General features: G+C 37.6%; 1 protein-coding gene across 6 annotated transcripts; it reads right to left on the bottom strand.

The window, feature by feature from the left end:
* Positions 1-435: 435 nt before the first annotated feature.
* On the bottom strand, positions 436-25,831 carry TRAK2 (trafficking kinesin protein 2). 6 transcript variants are annotated; one of them, XM_069781748.1, is made up of 17 exons: positions 25,695-25,831; positions 20,410-20,739; positions 19,218-19,412; positions 15,500-15,553; positions 14,639-14,709; positions 13,856-13,972; positions 12,395-12,604; positions 11,502-11,580; positions 9,600-9,730; positions 9,280-9,354; positions 8,516-8,650; positions 7,474-7,553; positions 6,561-6,764; positions 6,126-6,424; positions 5,491-5,781; positions 5,178-5,277; positions 436-4,571 (listed from the first exon to the last, which is right to left on the bottom strand). In XM_069781748.1, the coding sequence occupies exons 2-17, from the start codon at positions 20,444-20,446 to the stop codon at positions 3,893-3,895; spliced, it is 2,757 nt and encodes a 918-aa protein (XP_069637849.1). In that variant the 5' UTR covers positions 20,447-20,739; positions 25,695-25,831; the 3' UTR covers positions 436-3,892. The 6 variants fall into 6 exon arrangements, with proteins under 6 accessions (XP_069637849.1, XP_069637846.1, XP_069637850.1 ...); XM_069781745.1 differs by having other exon boundaries at positions 8,513-8,650; positions 25,695-25,830; XM_069781749.1 differs by having other exon boundaries at positions 5,503-5,781; positions 8,513-8,650; positions 25,695-25,829.
* Between the last annotated feature and the right edge of the window lie 34 nt (positions 25,832-25,865).

The following is a 25,865-nucleotide window of genomic DNA, read 5'->3' as shown; positions in this document are numbered from 1 at the left end:
ATTCATTTAAAGTGAGGCTCACATTCCAATACTCTGTCTAGAGGTTGATGAGCTATTCTTTATCGGTGACGTTTTTCACTCTCAAGTGAAAGGCTTTTCAAACTGCAGCAGAAGGTACTCTGCAAGCATTCTGTTCCAGATTTAAGCATCGCACATTTACTGAGCAAAGTCAGACCGCAGCTTGTACTGCGTATCTGCCACCTGTAACTGCTTAGCTATAAACACAACAGCAGACAGCCCAGCACAGCCTGATCAAGTTTTTAAATCAATTTCTCAGCTTTTACAGCCACCACTTGTGCAGATACCAACTCACTAAGCTCATGTACAGTGTACAATCACTAAATTTTAGCCAAAAAAGGCCTAATTTTAGGTTTATTATAGAAAACTGTAGTATAGAAGATGACATCTGGAACAAACCACACAGGATGACCAATATACTGAAAAATGGCATGTTATACATGTTTATTATCAAATTTACATTCCACTATGAAACAACAGTAAGTGCAAAAAGCAGATGAAAAAAAAACATACCATGAAGTTCCCAGACTGTTCAAATATTGTGTGTAATCCCTTCGTGTAACAGCCAAATGAGGCCCCAACCCAATATTCTCCTTCCCTCTCTGCTGCTGTTTGACTCCAGTAGACTTTTCACTTTGACTACAGGTATTTTGAGCATGCAGGCATCACTGAATTTAACAAAAACAGTGAAACTAGAAAGCTATAAATTTGTGCCTGGTTTAAGCCAATCTGAATAAAGATAAATACTACAATAATTTCCTTCTGTCTCTTGAAACTTTCACAAGCATGAGTAAGTCTGTCCTTTCTAGCATCTGTTTTTGTCTCAAACCTACAAGACAACAGAACCTTTCCAAAATGCAATTCTCCATTCCTTCTAGCTCTACCTCCCACTCAACCAAATCACACTTGTGCAGGATCAAAAGATCTTGTGCAGGATCTCGGCTATCTTAGTCATACAAGTTTGTCTCCTCTCTTATGGGAGGCAACAGAAGCCAAATCAGTTCCTAGAATGATGGCAACTTTTAATAAGTTCTCTGAAACACGCATGTTATTCAAAAAAGTTTATCTTCTAGGTTTTGGCACAAAACAGTAAACTTGGAAGTACCACTAATTTTCCCCGTTGCTGCAAGCTAGGCATATATATATATACACAAAATGCACGTGACCATCCAAAGGTATAAACGCATGACGGAATTTCAGCAACGCTGCACCACAGCATCAACCAACCAGATAAACACACAATGATATACAGATCCTTCCATTTTCTTCTTCCCTTAAGTATCTGATGATACATCATCCTACAGGAAACAAACAAAAAAACCCCTCTCGACATATCCATAGTATTGTTTGAACTGAACCAGTTTATATTGTTGGGCTATGGAATATGGAAGCATCCCAAAGAAAAACAGGCATTTAATTAATGTGCTCTTAGATTAATTTTAACTGAAACCTGGGTCTGCCAAAGGAATTCTGATTTAGCTGATTTGCTATTTCTGCTGATAACACACAGAATGATCCAATGGCTGGAGTTATCTAATAAAGCTAGTTAGAAACACAGTATAATACTTTCAAAAATTTATCAGTAACTTATATGTATTCCTCTAATAAACACACATAAAATGGACATATTATTGACACACTATACACTTCTCTGTTGACACCAAACTGTCTCATCTTCCATTAACTCATTCCTGTTGTTTCCCTAGAAGTTACAAATACACAGCAGACGTACTTGTCTTAGTTCACTGGAGAGCAAAACTGCCTCCCCCCACTCCTTTCACTCTTACCTTATTTAGCTAGGCAAGACCCCATGCACAGCTAAGTACATACAAACATAAATACATGAAGAAATTAAATATTTTTCATTTTAAAAAAACCAAAATTAACCCGTATACAGTATTTTAAATAAAATTCACCTTTTATAAGTGTATGATTTTGCTTAGAGAGCAAAAGGCAACTCCAGGAGTTCCTGAAATATTTCTGTGCGCTGCTAACAGACAAGTTTCTGCTAAGAATCCCTGTGCAAGTTTGACGTGGTTACTCCTTTTCCTTTTACAAAAAAAGACTGTTATATCAAAGAGTCATCACAAGATCTATAGAACTGTAAAAGCAGAAAGGCCACATTACAAATTTCCTATAAATCAGGTTAAGAAGCTTTCTTTTCCTATCCTACTCCACTCAACCCTGCAGCAACAAGGGTGCTGATTATGGTGGATGTGCCTTACAGCAAATGCTAATCAGTGTAATTATACTGATGCTTCACACCATGTACCCAGACAGGTACCAGCTATGTCCCACATACACTGTAACAAGCAAGGTAAACTTTGACTGTTTTATCTAATTGTATGGAAACTAAACTTAAAAAATAATTTTTAAATGTTGATAGGTACAGTGAAAAATTACATAAAGAACCTGTTTCCACTCAGGTCACTAGGAAAGATCTGTTCCTCCAAGGAAATCTGGGCAAACTTTTTTTCTTCTTTAAGTTACACTGTAGATCTATTGTAGATTATTCAGTTATGACTAGAACCTTGGACAGGAAAGAATCAAAAAAGCAGCATGGGCAGTAATATTTTGCTGATTACCACTCAGAAACCAGATTTCTAAAATTGACTTCTCTTTTGAGATGGAAAGTCTGCCTCAGCTTTGTTCAGAATCAGGTTCAGAACCACTCTCCACCATCAAAACACAGGATTTCAACGTAGCAAAATTGATTTATGTTCATTAAAATGCTACAAAGAACACCAGCTTTCATCCTTCTGTTTCTAGAGACTGGTAAATTTTGCTCTTAATGAAATCTTTTAAACAAAATCCTGCCTAAAATCAGAAATAAACAAATTAAAGGCATGAAGCTTACTGCAGAACTCTCAAATATACATAATGTCTACCTGTCAAGAGAAGAGTCAGGTTACTGAATTTCCAACACTTGTCTTGAAGTAAATGCTCTCTGCTTATGTCAAATAAAAACGAAACCCTGAATCAAGCACCTAGGTTTTATTTCCTTTTGTAATACTGAAATGTGCCTGAGATTTTTTTGTGTGTGCAAAAATACTCTCATTTAAAAAGATGCACAGCAACTTTGGAAAGATTTCTTAGCTTGAAGTTTTCACCCTAATACATACTTTCCTCCTTCTTAATTCTTATTCATTGCACCTTCCTCTGTGTGGTTCAGAAGCTCTGGAAAGAAATTAACTTCTGTTAATACCTCACTAGCACAATTGCACTCTTTCAAAATATAAATCCTGACCACCAGTTTCTGTGTTCATAAACAGAAGTATTGTTTTCTTACATACAGCTAAAGGTTCTCTCCCTTGCTTCTCAAAGTGGGGAGGAGTTCAAAAGAGTACAGTTTCTGAAATGGAAAATACAAGAATAAAAAAAAAAATATCCGAGTTTTCATATTTGTTTGCTACAGAGAGGAACTTGGACCAATAAAGCTGGTCAGACTGACTGTTATTTTAGTATTACATTTAAATGATACAGCCTGACTGCTAACAACTAGTAAAATACTATGGTCATATGGTGGAAAAAATAGAACAGCACCTGCAAGACAGTTCTACACATTCGGTTTAAAAGGTTAAAATACTGAGAATATCTACAATGGTCTTTTATTTTTGCTTCAGTTAAGACAGATGCTGAAGGGGGTCTCAAAATTAAGCTTTGGTTTCTTTTTTCTTATCTTCCACAAAAGCCTTCTTTCTCAAACCCAAGCAATGTTCTTTTTGTTCTTGATCCCCATGCTTCTCTCTCCCACATCTTTAACATGCACATGCCTTCTCCAACTCTTCTGTAACACACCTAACGATGCGTGTACTGGATGTTTATCCCTCATGTATTATTTACTATGCTAAAAGTCAATCATTTTTCAGACCAGTCAGTCCTCCTTCAGGATATCCATTTTTGATGACTGGGTGCAAACTGGAGCTCCCAATGCCCCAATCATGGCTGGAAGACTCTGGTTTCTTCTCAGTCCTGCCATTAAGTTGCTACCTGCATTTAAAAACACAGCCGAGTCCTGCCTCCGCAAGCTAACCTCTGGCCCCTGATTCTTCCTGTGGTCCTGTATCTCAGGGGGCTTGATCACCCTGGCAATACCCAGCCTCTTCAGTCTGTCCACTAGGTTCATCTTCAGCTGGCCCATGTCTGGAGCATTACGGGAGGGCTTTAGGCCATACATTTCCTGCAAGAATGTTTCTGCTGGTCGAGAAGCCAGGAAGTTTTCCGAGTGATGCACTCGAGGCTCAAACAGTGGAGGGGAAGGACAAGGTGAACGCGAGGGAGAATTTGGTGGAGTAGAAGGAATGGGGAGAGTTCGGGCGGGCTGTAGCAAAGGCAGTTTTTCTAATACGGGGCTATCATAAACCTTGGCAGAGATGCCTCGTTCTTGCAAAAGTTTAGCCAGACTGCTTGTGCTGCTGAAAGTAGTAGTTGAATCTCTTCTGTTGGTGAGAAATTCTCCAATACTAAGCCTGTAAGAAATGGCTGGACTGCTCACAACTGGGTTTCCAATACTGCTGCCAGTATTTCCAAGTGAAAATGGGGCACTGATGGAGCTGAAATAAAATAAAAATGCAACAGAGAAGATGCACACATTAGACATCTTTATACCTGCTCTGCTCTGTATTTGCCTTTTAGTATACAGAAGGCTTGGAAAAAAGTAAACTATTGCTATTAGCTGTGACAGTTTCAACTTTAGTAGATTCGGAATTATTGTTCTGCAAAATATTTAGAAGATACGAGGCTGACAGAGAGGTTTTGGTGTAAGTACCAATAAATTTACCTTCTGTGGTCACCTATACTGTATTAGATGGAATATCAACATAGATGTCAAGTAATAACTTAGTTTAAAAAAATTATGACAGAATTGGGAAAAAAAATTATCATAGAATCAATTTATTTTTTTTTACAATAGGTATATGATACAAGGCATTTGGTATTTAAGAGCTTAAATTTACTTCCTTAAGTTACCCTAACCTGTTTTAACTCTCAGTCTAGAGAATTTCAAGTTTCCCCTTTGTATTCCAACTATTTGTATGAGGAACATCCTATGTGTTGCCTAGGTGCCTTCATGTATTTTAAAACTGGTCCATGTATCAGAAGCCAGAAAGCAACTGTTTAACCCTATGCAGCAACATTTAGGATGTCAACAGTCATCATACCTGGGAGTAACTTGAGTGACATCAGATGGGTGAAGGATCCTACATGTAGTAAAGGTAAATGTGGAATTTGTAGAAGACAGACACTTCCCTGGATTTGAGGCTGCAACGTGGAGAATTTACATCCATTGAGGGGAAAAATAAAGACAGATAAGAATTAATCAAAGCAAAGTTTAAGATAATGTTATTATCACTGTTAATTTTTTTTTTTTTTAAGTGAAGAACAAAGACAGCAAAGACAGCATTGTTGCAAGGTCAAATACCCTCCATTGAGAAAAAGACACTGCAAAATAGAAAGAGAGAAAAAACCACTAACCATGCTTCTTACCAGTGAGTGGTACTGCTGCTGAAGTAATAGGTGGTAGGAAAATCCCTGCCACTGGCTTTGCCACTGTACATTTCTTTTCCTCCGGGAAGGACTGTTGCACTTGAAATGTTATACCTCCTTCACCTTCTTCCTCATCATCCTCCTCCAAGTCAGAGATGTGGTACACAGTATCATCAGACAGAGGGGTAAAACCTTTTGTAACAACACCTGGTCTTGGGTCAAGAATGGTGCCTAGGTTGGGTCGAGCAAGCTGCTGCCAGTGAAAAAGGGTCTGAGATCCTGGTGTGACAAAAGAGAAGAGTCTCAGAGAGCCATTACCTACTATTGTATTGAGTTACAAGAATTCTTGATCAAAACAACTCCAGTCAACTAGTGCCGACACTGGTGATACACATGGTGCACTTGGATGACAATGCCAAGAAAAAGCCTAACACTTAGCACCATATAAGAAAGCCAAGTAGAAAGTGATATTGATGAGCTGGTTGGCATGTAGCCTACCAAATACCACTACTTCCTCTTACTGCATATCATACCTAGCTATATGCACACTAACAAATGATTTAGTTGGCAAATTAATGTGAAATCCTTTTCTGCTGATGACAGAAGGAAGATCATCCTCTTACCTTCAATGGGTTTGACAATTTGCAATTTTTCTGGTAGGAGCACACGGAGATTACTAGAGCTGGTAGAAAGATCAGTGAATTCTGAGTTTGTACCCAGGGAAAAACAGCTTTCTGTTGGTGTACTACAGCCACTAGCCCCTTCCTTCTGCTCAGCCAGCAAATGCATTTTTCGCTCCCATTCCTCCTCGAAGAACTGCTTCTCACTCAAGTAGTTTTGACGACGGAGGGAGAGCCTATGCAGAGCTCTGACTAAGTCATTGTCTCCAGGGGTTCCTGGCTGGCCAGGATTATGAGTGTCTCTGTGAGAAACATCAAATAATAATAGATATTAAGACCATTAAATTAACTATTTCTCTCTTACACAGCAGAGGTCCAGCCTGGATTTAGTTTTGAATCAGTTAGTTTAGAAAGAAGATAACAGGCTGTGTTTCCTACTTCAAATTCTGCTCAGAGCTGCTCCTGTGGGTCATCTGTGTGTGGCTCTCCAACTGATGTACACCAGACTGGAAGGGCTTTGCTGTCATAACAACACTTGACCGATTAGATCCAGGGATTGGCAATGGGGCAGGAAAGGAAGAGGAGCGGCCACGAGTGACATTAGCAACCTTGACAGTGTCAAATACTCGTTTCTGTTGAACCCTGCAGAAAAGACAAGCAAACAAATGTGGTTTTCAGAAGCATTTTGAAAAAGATACAATAAAGAAAAAGCTCTGAACAACAGACTTTCAAAAGTCTGCAGAGACCTGACTAAAAAGATTTAAGCCCAGAAAAACAGGATTGCCTAAGTCACTGTTTTCAGGAGTACTGCTCTATTAAATATCAGAATTACTGCTTACTTCGACCTGAAAGACTGAACCTCTATTGATAACCACTTGAGAACGTTCAGGAGCATATTTTTTATTTATTTAATTTATATATGCTTCCAGAAGCATATATTTAATTTTTTACTTCTTGCTTAGAAGTAAGAGATCCAGGAACAGGACTTTGGAAACTGTTACTAGTCCTTCAGCTATAGTTTCATTTGCCTGAGAATTTTTCTATAAGCATTAAAAGGGATAAAACTAGTGCTGTGCATCAGAGAATTTGCATCAAAAAAACTCACAAATTAAAGAATGAAATAACACCCTTTTAGCAAATTTCCAACTTCTTCATAGAATCAAATAAGAATAGTAGGTTTCAAAGTTGAAAAGATTACCAAATACTACAAAGCTTTTTTTTATTAAGTTACGCAGAAAAATTATTATAGAGGGAACATTCACATTTATAGATTTCCAAAAATCAGTTTCACCTTACTTAATACAAGCATATGGAAAATACTGAAAGACCACATAGAGATCTGAAAACATACTTTTGCTTGGAGAGAACAGACTCATCACCCTGACTCAATTCCTTCCGCATTGTCCCCTCAATTTCTGCTGCAAGGGAATCCTAGAGAAAAATGGAAACCAGACAAGTTGACAAATTGGATTCAAGTCTTCCTCCTAGCAATTTTAGCAGAAAACATCTCTAAAAAAATACTCAAAAAATCTCCGTTTGTTTTCCCACTATCAGTGCGTTTCAGATAAAATCCTTTGGTCTCTGAAGGGCATGGGGGGGAGTTTTCCACCATAACTACACCTATGTATAACCAGTATGGGTTCAGTTTTCATTAGCAACATCTGCTTTTTCTTGGTACTCTTTATGTTGGTTTCTTAAGTTAAGCTACAATTTTATGACCACTTCTTACAAGGCCAAACACGTACATGAGGGATTCTGTATACACAGAACAACCAAGCAAAACCTGACAAATTCCTAGCACAGCCCAGAAATTTTTGAGAGTACAGGAATCAGAACATACTTGACACTAATAAGAAGAGGAAAATAAATGCCTTTAATCCTTTTCCATTGGTTTAGTCATCCCTGGCAATTAGTCTAAGGTCATGCATTTCTGATGATGCTTAAAATTCAATCTCACAAGATAAGGGCATAAAATTACATCGTAAACTACATAAAGGGAGAAAAATACTCTTTGAACTCTTGAAAAGATGCTTTGTTTCTTAAAGAAACACTGTCAAGTTATAAAATTCACATAACATTGAACAATATATTAGCACAACTGAGCACTAGCTGTAGAACATGCCAATTTCCATATTTAACAGAAAAGGTATATAAAAAGTAAAAATAGTTTTAATATCACAACATAGCACATGAATGATTAGTTTCCTAATACATAAAATTCTCAAAAGTGTACGTATTAAAGAATTGAAAAACCACTAGATCAGCTCCATTGCCTACTACAAAGTAGTTCCTGCTGCAGCTCCTGTCATGGCTGTTTTACTCATACAGTTGTATGCTACTACAGGCCGTATGTGCCAGTAGATATATGTCACGCTAGCGGTATTTATTACCACAGGAAATGCTCCACATGACTGGGAGTGGCAGAGACAAGCAACAGAGCTGGCCCTGCTGCGCAGCAACTTCAATTCTTCTTGTGATTCGTGCAACATCCCTAGACACTCTGCATTCCGATCTTGCAACTCATGTAGCTGAAAGAGAAAAGAGGACATCATGTGATACCAGTAAGCTTCAAAGAAAAGACAGACTGAAATGGAATTAACTCCTACAGAAATCTCTATTGACTGATTCAACACTGTACTATTTTCCAACTGCACAGCACATGCCAACATCTGGAATGGACAATGGCCAACATAGCACCTGCACTGATTTTTAGTGGTGAAGCATGAAGTCCAAATTAAGACTTGAAAGAGGAAAAAGTAGGATAAAATCCAAAGGAAAATACATCAAAAAACTCTGCAAATACAGTAGCTGCTGATGCAAAAGAAGCAAAAAAGAGAACTTCCTTAAAATCAAAACAACAGTATTGTTGATATGATCAGTAATATTCATACTAAAAGAGTCTTTTTCTCCTAAGAATAGTAAGATCTCCCTACTTAGAACACCTTCTTTGCCTTTCATATTCCTGTGAACTACAAAAATATTTGTGTAGACTTAAATAAAAATAATTACTCTTTTCCTCCAATCATATGTCTCCAACCACAATGAAAAATGAAAAGCCCTACATAATTAAAAAACAATAGTTCTCATTCTCTCTTTCTTCTCTTGTATTCTATTCTAAACATTTATCTAAATGTATATATACAGAAACCTTAAGTACCTCTGCTGTCAGTTGTCTCTGAGCATCTTTGGAAGCTTGTAAGTGAAGTTTCAGCTCTTCCTTTTCAATCACATGCTGAAAGCACAAAAAGGTGCTCATCATTTTCTCAGCCAATTTCCCCAAGAGAGTTAATCCTCTGCCATACTTTCCTAAAACAGCCACCCTCTTGCAGTGTAAACCCCTGGCTTGCAAGTCAATTTTTACCTGCTGTAAGCACTGGCATGCATACGCAAGCACTGGCATGCACACGCAAGCACTGGCATGCACACGCAAGCACACACACACACATGCACGTACACTCTTCATCAGCATTCCCTTACTTCTTTGAGTTTATGTTGAAGATCAACAATCTGAGACAAGAGGGATGAGATCTCTTCCTGGTAGTGAACCAACTCCTCACTCTTCTCTGACAACTCCTCTGTTATTCTGGAAATTTGAGCATTTGTTTGCCCTACAAAACATAAAAGGAACTTAGTAGAGAGCTTCTCCCAACACACAACTAAAACCCAAACCCAATACCCAGAAAAGATGAGTGAAAGTCAACAACAATCTGCAAAATTACCAATACTCTAAGGAAATTAATTTGTAGTACATAAGAGTAGGTGTCTTAGAACATCCCTAAAGAAAAGACAAAACAGTGGGGAGGAGGAAGAGAAAGAGTTAACTTCAAATGCAGGTGTAACATATTAAGATCTAAGCACGCAGAACCTGAAATACATATCACAGGTAAGTGAAATGACCATAACAAAATCCAAGGTCTGCTGCTATAAACAATTTTAAATGACATACTGGCTCATGAGCAAGGCCAGACTTGGAATATGCTGAAGAAATCAGGCTCTGAACTGATCTTGTTGTTAACTAACCATTCTCTGTATGCAAAGGCATTTTGTCAGACCTGGTCAAGCGTAACATATAACTGTTTAGCTCTTGATTCTGGTCAGTATCTATTCCCCAAACACCCACTGCATACAATTTCCAGTTTCTTCCTTCCTTTGAGCAAGCACTTCATCAAGTGAGATGACAAAGCAACTCAAAAAGTTGAAATATTTTTATGGACTTAGTCTTGCTTGTATACTTGCCCTGAAAGCATAGCAAAGTCATAATAAAATCTGATCAATTTTGTATGAAGATCACACTACAAATTTAGTGGTTATTGTACCTCACAGATTTACTGCGGAACAAGGTCCTGCCCATGGGCCTGTGGATATTTAAGCTCAAAAGTCAGACACCTTTTTCCTAAAGATACAAATTTTAAGGTTGTAGACTAGACATCCTTTGGGAGAAGATTCTTTCTGTGAGTCCAAGTTACCTAGCATGCCTACATGTGCTATAGAATTGGACAAAACAGAACTCACAGACATTCTCATTGAAGGAAAATAGGAGAGCTTGTATGAAATAACTTCTATTTGCAAAGGATACATATTTTCTCAGAGGGAACGGAGTAAATAAAAGGCCAACTAAGTATCAATTCATAGTATTTTATGGTCATCTGAAACAAGAAAAATCAAGCAGCAACCCAGTCTTCTTTATGGTGGTTGTATAGAAAAAAAAAAAATCTTAAAATATATGCTTAAGGTTATTATGCACAAAGGAAGTAGCACACATCAAATGACTACAGATAAAAAATTGTACCACCGGGTTACACAGTCATCACACAAAAAAAAGGATTGTTCCTTATTGTTTCAGAATACTTAAATGCATTTGCATAAGAGTAGCTGCAATTCTTTGCAAATAAGTAGTCCCCAAAGCAAATGCAGACAACTGTTCTAGACACATTAAAATACTAGCCAATTTAAATTTGGTTCATAACTGATATTTTAAAAATAAACTACTGTGTTCATAGACACATAGTGATTTAGAATGAGCATTTAAGAGTCTATGCACTGATACATTTCAGTGTCACGTGTGCTGAATACTCTGTACAAGAAGTATATTTTGTTGATTTTCCAGTGTCTGTAGGCTTCAGTTTAGGTGGTTTATGGACATTAGATGTTGTGTTCATCTTCTCTCTCTAAACACAGTACACATACCTGAAGTTGAATGCCAGAGTGAAACTTCATGAAATACAGAAACAACTTTGCACTTGAGTAAAGAGCAAGACTTGAATAATTGGCATAAATTACTGAAGCTCATTTTTTTGATTCAGGGATAACTAAGAAGGTGTCAGCACTAGGTATTTCAAATACCATTTTGCCATTGCAAGATACAGCCTGGATACTCACGGAGTTCTTTGACACAGTCATTGACCAGCTGCTGTTCTTTTTCTTCATATGTAATGGTTTCTGTCTTCAGATGGCAAGCCTTCAAGAAAATTATTGGTATTCCAATTTCAGTTTATCTATACATATATTACTCTTATAAATTTTTATTTCTGAAATTCTTGCAACTGAAGAGTCTCCCCTTTATCTGTCTTTATAATTTCTATGCATCTGGCCATACTTCCTAACCATTCTTTCCACCATAACCTGTTTCCCTGAACTGTATAGGTCTTTTGAGTAAAAGACACACAGATACATGAACAAAACCTGATCTCTCACCTTTAATAAAAAATTCTTGCAAAAATATGTTATTTGGTAGGGAAAGTAAACCAGCACAGTAATCAGAAGAAAGCAATTCAATGTGCTTCAAAACTTGTCAAGGCAAAGGAATCTTAAAAACTTGAATTATGTTAGTCAAATCTTTTATGGCACTGAAAAGCTCTCAGTAGAACAGCTTTTCTCCATATTGCCCAACTAGATCGGCTGACAAAAATGTAACGGCAACACAATGGAATTCCCAAAATACTACTACTAATTGCAGTCAGATTTGTATCAAAACCTGTCAGACAAGCTTGAGGGCCTGATGGGTCCAAGTACTTTTGCTGGGTGCTTATATATGTTCCTATATTCTTTTGCATACCATAAAGGCATTGACTACTAGAGGACTCTGGAGATAGTGAGGAGTAGTGAAGGAAACGGAAGAATGTGGAGGTGGAGGGAAAGTGTTTGGGTATGATTTGTATACAGCAATACAAAATAGTCACACACTTCCAGAGAAACCCAGATGCTGGATTTTTTAACCATCCTGATTTATTTAATATCCAGCATATATGGTATACACTGTAATTCAGATGTACCTTTGATCGGAGAGCAAGGTTCTCCTCTTCCAGCTCTCTGAGTTTATCTTGCAAGACATCCAGCTGCAACAGATCATGTGATACATTGAAAGACTCATTGAAACGAAGTGGTGTGGAACAGCTGGAATCTGTTTCACTCTCCTCAGAAGCAATCGAAACAATACGAAGCAGGTCATCCTTCTTTGACAGTTCGTGCTGCAGCTGGTTAACCTATGACAAAAGAAGATCAACAGCTTATGAAATATACTTTAGCTATACAATATTACAGTGTATTATTCATGCAGCCTCTTGGAACATCACTGCTCCAGTCTACAATTAGATTAAAAAATAGCTCACAAGTCATGATCCTGATTTATATTTTCAAAGAAGATTCAACCTCTATTTATTTTATAGGAAGTTCACCAAATCATAGTTTTAACACTGTAAGGGAGACTGAAAATTCAAGATGACAGAAGAATGGACAACAGAACCTTCTTTTTAATAGTTTACTTCAAAATAATTTTCCACCTGCTTTGATACATGTTTACATTTTAACATGCTAACTATCAATTTGATTATGATCATTTTTCTAAACTGTAACTTCCTGGAGAAAAGGACTGATAGACATCTATTTATATGTATATACTGGTACCCCCCAGTCTATACATTAAATGAACTGTAGGACAAATAAAAACAAGAGAAAAGACAGATCTAATTTAGATAAATTCTATTTTGCATATCTAAATTTTTATATGAATACATAAGTTTATGCTCTCCTACAGATAATTATGTTTTTATTACCAGCATACTGTTTTATACAAGCAGCTGAATCCATTTCACTGTAACTTAGACTACATCTGTTGACCCCAAGGTTAAAAAACTTAGGATACTTTATCGTTTGTCAACTATTTAATTCTTTTTTAAGAAAGAAAAACAAAGAAAAGATTCATCAAGAATCTGTGCTTAAAGGAAGAGATGCAGTAAAGATCTTGAGCAGGATTCAGTTTTCATAATATTTTATTTATTTATTTATTCTTAGTGTAAACACCCCATTAAGGCAGCTCATTTTCTGGCTATTTCCTCACCTGTGAAGTTGTTATGTAGCAGGTCATGTCAGATGTCAACTATTTATTTTGACTTAGATTATTAGATTCTTAGTTTAATGGTGGGATATCAGACTGATGGTCAAAACAAACACTTTGAAAATGCAATCCTGCTGTAGATACATCATAACAAAACCTAACTTTCTCATAATTTCTGAGTAATTACAATATGAAGTCTTCATTGTCATGTCTTGGACCAAGAAAGCTGACTGAATGATGACAATTAGGAGAATGACATTGAAGTATAATTCTCTAGTTTAAGAGCAGCAATCACCTGCTTGCACAATAAAATAATATATTTCTATTAATCCTCTTACAGTCATCATAAAAAGAAAAAAAAAAGAAAGAAAGAAAGGAAAAAAATCAATAAATCACTCACTCGATCTAAAGTTTGTCCCAACTGTTCTTCCAGTGTTTCATTCTGTTCCGTCAACAGATGGTTTCGCTTAAGGAGGGCTTGCCCAATTCGAGCTGCCAGTTCCAGGTCCCGATCTTTCTGCTCACAAAATGAGAACAAATGTCTACTTTTTATCAGATAAGGTTTAAATTCAGAGTAGTTTCAGATTTTCCTAGCGACTGTTTAATGCATCACCACTCTGAGATCCCCCTTCACTCTCAAATGAATCAATATTGTTAGAACAACGATTAATGCTTCATCATTTGGATCCAGAACATGTCTGTAAGTGCATTTCTTGATATAGCACATTCTCTTCCACAGTCATTTGCAGTAAGAGAGAGAGGGGAAAGCACCAAACCTGACAACAGTTTTGGGTTTTGTGCTGTGGACTGGAGAGGTTATATGGGCTCTGTTGAATCATACAAAGAAGTCATATATACTTAGGCCTATGGTCTTTCAAGGGACACTTTCTCCAGAACAGACTGCTTAACTTGAATAGTGATGAGAGGGTAGAAGCAAAGGAGCAACAAGAAAGCAGAAGAAAGCTGTTTCTTTCTTACACCTCACTGGCTCCATGGGTGCCCATAGTTTTGCTAAACTTTGTTTCTGAGATGGTGCAACCAAATGGGCAGCTTATCATTATCCATGTGTTTGCTAAGGAGCTCCTGAAGATAACTGAACCAAAATTTCCAGCAGTTGAATAAAACCCTTCCTCAAATACCTGTCCTCAAATGTATTAACATAGCATTACAGAGACAAGCATACCTCAGCTAATAGATGTTTGACCATGTCAGCATCACTGTAGGTTTTCTGCTCCACATTATTTGTGCCAAGAACTGAGAAGAGAAAAACATGCTTACTGAAGTAGCTTAAGTACAAAGAAGACTGCTGGGAAGGGAGAGAGCTAAAACTCAAGAGGATGTTGTTTATATACAAATACAGTACTTAGTTGATGAAACTAGCAGAGGCTATGAAAATGCATCTTAACTTCAGCAATAGGAAACAATACTCATTTGGGAGACTGACACATTGAGGTATTGAACATTTACAGCTTTCAGCAATATTAGATAAAACTTGGGGTGCTCACACATACTTCAAATTTAGAAAAAGGAGAAAAATCTCTTAAAATCAACTTTTTGAATACAGCTAAGCTATTAAATCATCCAGCCTGCTGGGGAGAAAGGAAAGAATATATTGGAGCATATGCAAATATATCTGAACACACCTGCAGACTTCACCCTTGAAACAAAATTCGCTTTAGTGTGTGTGACAGCTATAGACAGGAAGTATGGAGACCCCAGAGACTAGTCATGAAAATGTATTTATTAAATGCTTGATCATCTTAGAAACAGTTAAAAAGAAACAGGATAATGTATGTCTGCAATTTAGATGTAGCATTGAATCCTATCTTACTGATTGAGTGACTCTGAAATTTGAAGAGTTTGTAAAACTATTAAAAAACTGAGAACAAGTAGGATTTGAAAAACAGAATTGAGTCAAGAATAAACAAGTGAAGAATCTGTGACAACTCTGAACAAAACACAGTGCTAAAACACAAAGTACTGGTCTGCTCTGGTTCTTGTCCTGATAAATAGAAGGTGCTTGCAAAGAAGAAATCTTAATTACCTTGAGCAAATTTGTGAGATCCAGCCAAGGAGGAGGAAGGAAGTTCAATAAGAGCTAAAGTGACAGAAAATGAAAGATATGGAGGGAAAAAAGAACAACGAGGAGAAAGAATTAAAATATAAAGAAATAGGTGATTTATTTGCATGCATCACCACCACCAAAAAATAAATACATGTGTAAACATACTTTTTACACTATTAAAACTTTCTTAGAACTTTTAAAGAACCATTTAGGTATGATTCCCTTCAGAGGCAGAATTATACATCTCACTTGCAGGTGATGGATGTTTGTCCTTGTCCAAGTTCAAGAAAAATTTGCTATTTTTGCTTTTTGGAATCAGGATCATAAAAGTAAAGAAAACAGCAATATAAATTTAACAAATATAGAAGTATCTGCATCAACTGAAGGTCTAAGTTAACCTGTTTTGAAACTAATTCCATCATCACTGCACTGCAAAATGATATTACTATGGATTCAGCCTAAATCTATTTCTGAAGATTTCCTTGACTCTTCTACCTTGTTTAAATCAGATTCATACTCTGAATACATAGTGGTATTGGTACTCGGGGTTTTTTTTGTTCTTGTTGAGGACTGCGCACTTAGTTATGAGATAGTGAAGTGCCAAACTGAAGTGCACACTAACTTTATTTATTTATGTTATATAAGCTATGTATGTCCTTTACATACATAATGTCCATAATTAACCTTTTAGAACATAACACTAAGATTATGCTAGGATCAAAACCAAGTTGCATTTTAGAATAGAAAGAAACTTTCTTGCAGTCTTGAAAGACAGGAGAACAGAAAGAACAATATAGAAGAAAAAGGTTTACTGAACTGTTTCTCTTAGAGCTTAACAGAAAAATAAATCAAACTAACAAATCAAACGGTTTTTATCAAGTCGATCAGTAGGCATAAAAACCCAACACAAGTATTTAGGAGGTTTGAACTTACAGCAGTGCCATTTACTAATTGTATTTCTAAGCCTGGCAAAAATAGAAACTCTTCACAAAAATTAAAGTACCTATCCATCAGTAGCATAACATGCATTTGGGAGGTCAATTTTACTGTACTGTTTGGTTACTGATACCAGTTGCTGAGATGGGACTCCAAACTCATCTGGCTTACTAGTATTTGGAAAATTCACTGCACGTACATAAGTAAATTTCAGCCATTACAGGCAGAATATTATAGCCAGCACTCCTGTGGTAACTGTTCCCACCAGGTGATAAGAAGTTAAAAGTTTCTATCCCGTGCTAAGTCACCTTAATAAAGATTTACTCTAATTACATACAAGGTCACCCTGGTAGGTAGGTTCCTAAAATCAATAGCAAATATATTTACTCTGATAAATGAAATCACAGAATTAACAGCTTTGAAACTTAGCTCTATACAACTTTTGTTATTTTCTCACAGTACAGGATCAAAATTATACATAGCTTGTTATGATTCTCTCTTGTGAACACACACATGCGCAATCTCTCCTCACTCACCTTGCCAAGTGAAGGCTGCAAGCATCTCTTCATTTTGGTTAATATTCTTGTTATGTTGTGCCATGTCCCTTTACTCACACATACAAGGTAGTTCTAAGGACAGACTTTTTGTCATTCAGGGTTTCTTATGCCACCACAGCTGAAGCAGAAAATATTCTTCCACCTCACTGGAAACATTGCCAGTGGGAACTCAACTGGTCATTGGATAAACCTTCTAATAGGCAGCAGCAGCCGTAAAAAGAGGAGGAGCACAAGTGCAATAACTGTTGCATTGTTTTATTTTTTTTTTACCTTGGATGTCAACTATAAATTCACTCAAACCATGAGTTTAGCATTCTCTTTAGGAAAAAGTTATAAAAATGTTTCCATACATATATAGGCAGGGGGAGACATATATAAAAAACCCAGGTTACGCTTCAAGAGTGTCATTGTCACGTTTATTGCCAATTCCGGTCAACAGAAAAAGATACAAATTTCACCTAACAAGCTACTCAGCAATGATTATAACTAGATCTTGATTTACATCTGTATTTGTCTGGGACCTTCTCAGTATCTCCCTTGAAGTTACTAGGCTCAAAAAAGCTAGTATGATGACTACTACATTCAATCTCTTTGGACATTTTCTAAGAGAAACATAAACTGCATTTATCTTGAGTTTATATGACTCAACAGTTATGACAGTGTTCTTAAATGATAGAATTAGTTTTGTATGTTGTGCCTAACAGTTATCTCTTGACTTAATGTCAGTCATTGTTACAGCTCATTTTTGAAAGTGTCAAGAAAACATCTACGGCAACTATTCATAAAACTCTCACAGGCAGTTTACTATTTTCACAGGACACATTCTATAATTAAAAAGAACTTCTCACTGGGTGAAAGAGGAAGACACCACCTTCTGTAGTACCTTGACAGCCAAATAATACATGACTACCTTCGTTAAAACATTGTTTATAAAACCCCTCCCTCTCACTGCAGTTTGGAAATGCAGGCTCACACTGACTGAAGGTCCTTCTCTGAGCTCTGTGCTTCATCACACTGGAACTGCAGGTATTGACTGGAGAGCTCCAGCAGAGCCACCTTTGATGTAGATTTCCTTCCACCACTGACAGACTCCAATCCCACCTCTTTATAACTAAAACTTAGAGGCAAGTACACACCCCACTGACTACACAACTGCTTTCAGTGAACTACAAAAGTGTTCACTCAGCTGAAAAATCATTTATGCTTGCAATATTATTATCAGAAACAGACCGAGCAATAAACATTAAGCAGCTTTCCAAACACTTTCCACAGTTAAAGAGAGTTCTAAGCCTGCAAGTTCAACTGATAACAAGATTGCTTTAAATTGTCGAGTACTGCATTCTTAGGAGGTAATATTTTACTTTTACTTACTCATTTGCTATACACCCTGGGTGGAGGCTTAAAGCACAAACAACAACAACAAAACCCTTTCAGAAGTGGCATGTATGAAGAAGAGGTAATCATTACAGATTGTATATAAATACCAAGTTCACTCTCCCAAGTGGTTTTTTCCAATAGTTCCAATATATGGAGGAACCAGGACTTCCCCATTTCTAACTACGGGCAAGTAAGTGTTCATTTCTTCTGGCACCCTTCTATACATTTGATTTTTAACATATTAAAGGTTTCTTCATGTGATCGGAAGCTGTGCATTTTCTTTCTTATGATCTGCTAGGTTTAAGGATAAGTTACTTAGTATTTTCAAAACTGGAAGGCAGGGATCAACACCGATCTGTTACCCACCTATCTGGCATTCACACCATTTCTATCTCCAGATGAAACCGTATCATTAAAAGCATTTCAAAAGCCACACTGACACAAAACATCAGGGCAAACATCAACAAAAGAACCACAGCATCATTCACGTTCCTGAAAACAGAGCTGCTGCATACTCCATGCCTCTCACATTACATCTAATCTAATGCAATTCTAGGTTCCTGCCTCTTTTTCACTATCAGTTGTTCCAACTCTTATTTCTACGTGAAATCTAATGATCAGGCAGCCACGGAACATGCTAGGTCAGCCCTTAGAAGTGCAGTGCTGAACTATAAGCACTTCCCCTGAACTCAGCTTTTTCTTCCACCTGTCCAAAGTTTTCTAGACTTGAACACTTTATAGTATTAATAATATTAATTTTATGTTTACAGTTTTCTCTTCAGTAAATGGAAAAAAAAAAAAAAAAGCCTAGGCCCAGATAAACTCACTCATGTAACGGAAGGGTTCCTCATCACGAACTGGAGAAGTGATTTCAGGAAGATGGCTATGGCAGGCAGGGGGCTGAATCCAGTCTTGATTTTCATACAGATACAGAGAATCCACTCGTAACTTGTAATCTGGCAACTGTTCTTCTAGCATGCTCACCAACTCTACCTCAGGAAGGTCCTCACTGGAGCAGACATCTGAAAGTGAGTAAATGCCAGTAATAGTACATTGCTATTAAATATGACATATATTTAACATTGCTAACATTGCTAATATAAATTCTATATACTATAAAACATTTTATAAACCTTTAGTAGATTTGAAAAGAATTATTCTGTACTGGACAAATTACCAGAATACTTACTGAATCAGTACTTGATTTACACTGTAATATTTGTAAGCTCCTCACCCCCAATTGACTCCACAACTTCATGGCTAGACCAGCTTTCCAGGATTCTCTCTGACTTCTTGAATATGATGTATGTAATGAGTTTCAGTTTCTATCTCTTCCTCTTCATTGAGCTAAAACAGAGACCTACATTTTACCAGCTATTGATTTTGTAAGGCTTCATTGGCTTTAACATGGTTACACTTCCCTTTTCTGAAGGAAATTCACATTTTTCTTGTTCTTCTGTTTATCCTTTTTTTTTTGGTAATGAACACAGATGTAAATAATCTTAAAGTAACTATAAAAATCAACTGAATACTGCCTTGGAATTAGGGAACAAATATAAAATTCCATTATCATCCATACAGAATCACAGTCTGAGAAACATGATACTCAAAATCCTGGAAAGGAAGTTTAGCCCTTCCTGTGTCTGCTCCCCCTCCCCCCACCTCTTCATAATTACTACAAAAAAACCCCCAAAACATTAATTCTAAGTTGCTAAAATACTGCATATCAAAGGTATATGATTATTATCTTTCCAACATTTCCACTAAAGATTAGTATTACCTTCCGTATCTTTCAATGGAAAAATGTCAATGTTGATTATTGACACCAAGAATTTTACAAACAACATTTTAGAGTGGAAGCTGATTTTACAAGCTAGTTAAGAGGACTCACCATTTTTATTCATTTACACTATCAGATAAGCAATACAATGAATGCGAAACTTCAGGTTGTCTTCAGGTTGGTGTTCTATAACATGTTAGACACATTCAGGATTTGTAACAGTTAATTCTTCAACTTACCAGAGACGGTCTCTAAGACCCCGTGATCAAAATTCATGAGTCCTTTCTTCACAGTTCACTTCTTTGGAAATAGCATTCTGTTGTCAGGTTGTGCACCATCCCTTTATTGCTTTGGTAGATGACTTTGGTTTAGAGAGAGAGTAACTGAGAGCCATCAAGCCACCAAGACATTAACAAATCTGGCATCAACTCACTTCTGTAGACTGGTTCATACTCCAGACCTATTGTCATCTTAGGACATGCTTATTTCATCTGGGCTACTACTGATAAGTAGAAGTATCTATAGGATATTTCATGTAAGCTTCACAAGCTTCTCAGCTCATCCATCATCTAGAAATAAAGAGAATGCCAAAGTTTCAAACAAGACAGGGAAATTAATGTGACTTTGTCTCTTTCAGTCTGAATCTCCTTCCTGTACTATCATTTAACCAAAAAAAACTAAAGCAAAAAACAAACAAAAAAAAACCCCAAACATTTTAATCCTCAGTTTACACATTACATGTAAAATGTAGCATTAAAAATATGTCTTTTCCCTGCAGACATAACATCTCACCTTGAGCATCGACTTTGTCAATTACCTATTTGTCTATACCATTCCTCCTCTTCCATATAATATTTAGTGTATGACAGGTTCATTCACTGAAATGAGGCATTTCCCTTTTACTCTAAAGGACAGCAGCTCCAACTAAACAGAAATTTTCTTCAGGCTACCAAATTAATTTAAAGTGATGGATTCTAAAGGCAGGACTTCAAAACTGTCATTCTTAGCATTTTGATTGTTAAAAAAAAAAGTTTTATAGGACTGTTTGCTTTAATCTCTTCCCCTTTAGACTCATTTAAACCAGAAATGAAGTTACCATGACTAAATGAGATAACCTATCAGGACAGTTTAATAAAGTAAAAATTCTGCTGATCCCTTGACAAGACCGATCAATCACCTTCCATGCAAAACACAAGAGTAGTCCTAGATGACAGGAAAATATAAAATGAAAGAGAACAAAGGTCCTCCTACACTCAAACACAAAATTCTCTTGAAAACTTACATTAATTTCAATTTTGCTCTTAACAGTTTCCCTAAGATCTCCCATCACCAAGCACAATAGTCTCAGGTTTTTCTTGCTGTCTGTAGCAACTTCTTACTTGACAAGATCAAAGTGGACAGTGCAGGAGCTTTTTAAAGAAAGCCTGGAGCCTGCCAGTTCATCTGCTTGTGGACTTTGGCAGGAGATCTAAAAAGAACTTTCTTCCATTAAGGTCAGCTCACACTTGTGAGCAGTATCTTCTTGCTTTGTCATTTACTTCTTTATATATGTACTTCATTTACCAGTTTTATTATCCATATTAGACACTTACTAAAAACAGCAAGACAGACTTCAGAAACATTTGCTATCTGAATGTATAGCTGCTTCTAACACTAGTTTGTGATTTTTTTCAAGAGGCTGTTTTTTAAATGGATTGCTGGAAAGCATAAACTACACACACACACACAAATATCTAAAACTACTCAATACAGCAGAAGACAACACTTAAGTCTGCTGTAGATTCACACAGCCAAGATGATTTTATCACTGTAGTCACCATAGAGCAAGGCAAAATTCAGTGGCATAGGACAGTTTCTTCACAACTCTGATTGAATCTTCTTCCTTTGAGTTTCAATAATGTAAAAGTGAACGCTACTTCCTCTCAAGGTTGGATTTAATCTCTCTTCTATGTAGTGCAAAGCAGAAACACTATTTGTTGCGGGTCAATCTCAGGTCAGCCAAAGAGGGGCAAAAAAAAAGAAAAAGAAAAACATCATTTGGCTCAAATTTCTAGAGCATCAGGCCAACATCAAGCTATTGAATTGAAAGGGCAACCTCATTTGTAGAACCTTTGAGAAGCTTGCTAGATAAGCAAACACAATAAAAATTAATGCTCACATTTCCAATGCTTATCATAGCTTTAGTTTAGTGTGCCATGGGGCAACTTCTCTGGAAATTCAACCGGCTAATGCACTGTGCAGTACCACCCTGAAAGTAACTCCATGACCCTTTTACTCTGCAGACGAACAAATGGGTTCATTTCTTTGTGCATAAAGTTAAAAACATATCCAAAATATTGGCATCTTTTTGACAACCATCCAAACTCAAACATAAATATCCTGTTATTCCTGCTGTTTTCCATTTGTTGAGAGCAGTTGACTCCTCACAAGCACTTGGAAAGACTAAACTAGATCTGCTCCTCTGTACAATTACAGGATGCAAGACATCAGGCCACAATTAACACAAACAAAATTTCAACAACAAAGAAGATTCTAACTTGATTAAGAGAAAAGGCAACATCCATTTTCCAAAAGAAAGCCAACTGAATGAGTCAATTATTCTGGGATGCTGAATTTACTGCTATGTAAATATGCAATTAAAAAAAACATTGTATCAAGTCATTAACAGAGTACTTTTTCCATTACTAAAATTGGAATGGCATCAAGCCAACTAATAACAATAAACATATTTTGCATTTCAAGGTTAATGAAACAGTTCTTATAGCAAACATGACCACACTGAATTGCTGCCAAAACATTCCCTGGACTAGTGCTCAGGGGCAGAGGCCAAATCCTTCAACGCTATATAGTATGAAATGAAGGACAAAGGACTATATACTGAAAAACAAATCTATGTCAACATGAACTTTGTCTATCACATTTAACACTTCCTCCATGCCTAACACCTGTTCTTTTCAGCCATTACTATCCCTACAGAAACCTACTTAGTGCTTGCGTTTCTCTCATGTAAAGAAAAAAAAAAAACATTTAAAAGAATACGCCAACACAATTCTAATAATAATAATAATCATAAGCAAACCTGCAACAGACCTTCAACTATAAATAATACGGTATAAAAAAGGAACCGTAAGAAAACGAAACAAAACCAAACCACCCACATCTCCTGGATGGTTTTTAATTTGGGATGGGGATAAGGACTCAGCGGGGAAGCTGGAGAAAACCTCTTAGAGGATGATGAATATCATTGAGGTCATGAAGCTGGCCACAACAGTTCCCTCATCCTTCTCATCCAGAGTTATGCCAAGACAGACTCACTGTTTCTCCTTTTCAGTCATTTGTAATAATCCGTATTCTCCATAAGTAGAAAAACTACCTGTTAAGTACATGTATATATGCTTTATATATTTGTATACATGTATACTGTTGAATACTACAGTTTGATAGTAAGATTATTTTTTTTAAGTCCTACATGCTTAGAGACTGTCTATACCACCCTTAGCACACAGTGTAAAAATAGCATATACTTAACTGAAGTCTAATTTCATCTGAAACTATGAATGCTACCTCCATGAAATACCCATATCAAGTTTTATCAATTCCTAATTATTTTCCATAAATGCACAATCATAACATTACTATGTGTACACATTATTTCTTACAGGTTTTCTTCTTTCAGAAGAAAAAAGTCTACCTGCAAGAAATAACGTATACATGTAGTAATGTTATGATCGCAGGGGAAACAATCTCTTTTTCAGAGAAAAAAGGAACTGTCATGAATCCAGTATCTGTTGCTTAGAGAGTACAAAAATGTGATACATGCTCTTGAGGCAAGTGCTGTACTAATATTTCACTATAAAAGTTGTTAGAGGCTTCTTTTAAAATTGAAGCTTGTTCTCTATAAAGTATACTTGAAGTGAACTTAAATAACATTTAAGTTACCTGAAATCACTAATTCTTTCAGTTGATGCATAGCTGAATTCACTCAAGGAAGTGGTTTAAGTTTCTTATTATATACCCCAGCCAGTGCTCAGCATTTTAACAGTTACAATTCTGTATTTATTAGAATAAACCAGACTGATCTATATGACTCAGTCACAAGCGTATCACTAGCAATCTAACCAGATAAAAGGATCTGTCATCTCTTTTGTAACAATCTCCGTGAAAATGCTATTTTTGTGTCGTCTTGGAAAACTAATCAATGAATCACGTTTTTCCTTCCTGAAAGACAGCCCTCCTACTGCACAATATTCATCCCAGCAAGCCCTCTATTACAGGCAAACCACTGTCAGAAAAGTCTGTCATTTTCCACTCTACTTTTTAAGTCATATTTTCAGATACTCATAACAGAAATTTGATAAATAGATACAGTTCTAATAGATGACACCATCACTAGAGAGTTGGCGAATTTCAGATATTGGAAATTGATTTTTTTTTCCAATTTAGCTTCAGTGCTAAACTGTCATTAAAAAGAAGTCTACCTACTTTTACTCAGAAACACGTCTTTTGAAAGATAACAAGTATCTGAAAGCAAACCTAAAATTGACTATGTTGCCTTGTAATGTGTGAAAAGTTATTTACTAGTATGTTAAGTACCTGCATCAGACTCTCACAATCAGTCACCAGTAACTCTGAAATGTGACCAAAAAAAAAAGCACGTATGCAACAGCCTACAGTGGAAGATTGCATTAAAAAAATAAAACCACAAAGATGCAACTCCACATAGCACTTTTGCACTAGGATGGCTGACAGAATAAAAGACATTTCCTGACAGATACTACAGTTCAATCAGCTAATCAGAATGTAACAATGCGATTAAAAACCGGATAGAAACCAAAATCTCCTTGCCCTCAAACCCACGCGTAAGCAGGGCCACAACTAGAACGTCATCAAGCTTTGCCTTCTAAGAGCGGTGAGAGAAACGTCCAAGGAGAGCCCATACCATTGTGGGTACTGCCAGCGCAGGAAGGGACTCTGGCGCACGCTGAAGGTCACAGCAGCCACCACGCCTGCAGTCGCAGCCACCATTCGCAGCCAGAGTCTAGCACCCGACTGCAACCTAAGCACATTTATTGGACGGGTAAAGCTTAACACGGCTTCTATCTACATTACCACCGCGAAAACAGTTCTGTCAGCTGCAACACCAGAAAGGAAGAGGAGTTCTTTATTTGCCTCCCCTCCCCGGAGGGCACGCTGCACGGGACAGCACAGCTTCCCCGGCGCCGCAAGGCCGGCCGGCCCAGGACGCCGCCTCACCCTCAGACGCCCTCCTCCCACGCCACCAACCGCATGGAAGCCGCCGGATGCCCACCGCGGCCCGCCGTACCTCGGCAGCCTGCGCCAAGCACAGCGGGCGCCCCAGCAGAGCCTGGCTGGTGCCGCGGCTCGGCGGGGAACGGCCCCGAGGGAGAGGGGAGGGGGGGCGCGGCCCTGAAGGGGTTAACGCGAGGGGACAGAGAGGGGGGAGCTCGCTAAATTGCCCCTGAGGCGACAGAGCCACCCCGAATCGGCGCCGAGCACCTCTTACCCGCCCCGCGCTTCCTCCGGCGCTCCTCCTCCCCGCCGCCGCCCGAGGCCGACGGGCGACAGCCCCGCGTGTAATCAAGCGGCGACTGAGGAAGGACCCCGATGGCTTCCGCCCGGCTCCCGCCCCAGAACTACAGCCCCCGGCTCACCGCGCGGCGCAGAGGGGCCGCCG

The sequence above is a fragment of the Haliaeetus albicilla genome, chromosome 4 (genome assembly GCF_947461875.1).
Source record: "Haliaeetus albicilla chromosome 4, bHalAlb1.1, whole genome shotgun sequence".
NCBI lineage: Eukaryota > Metazoa > Chordata > Aves > Accipitriformes > Accipitridae > Haliaeetus > Haliaeetus albicilla.
The sequence above is the reverse complement of the archived record's forward strand: the minus strand, read 5'-3'. Positions and strand labels throughout refer to the sequence as shown.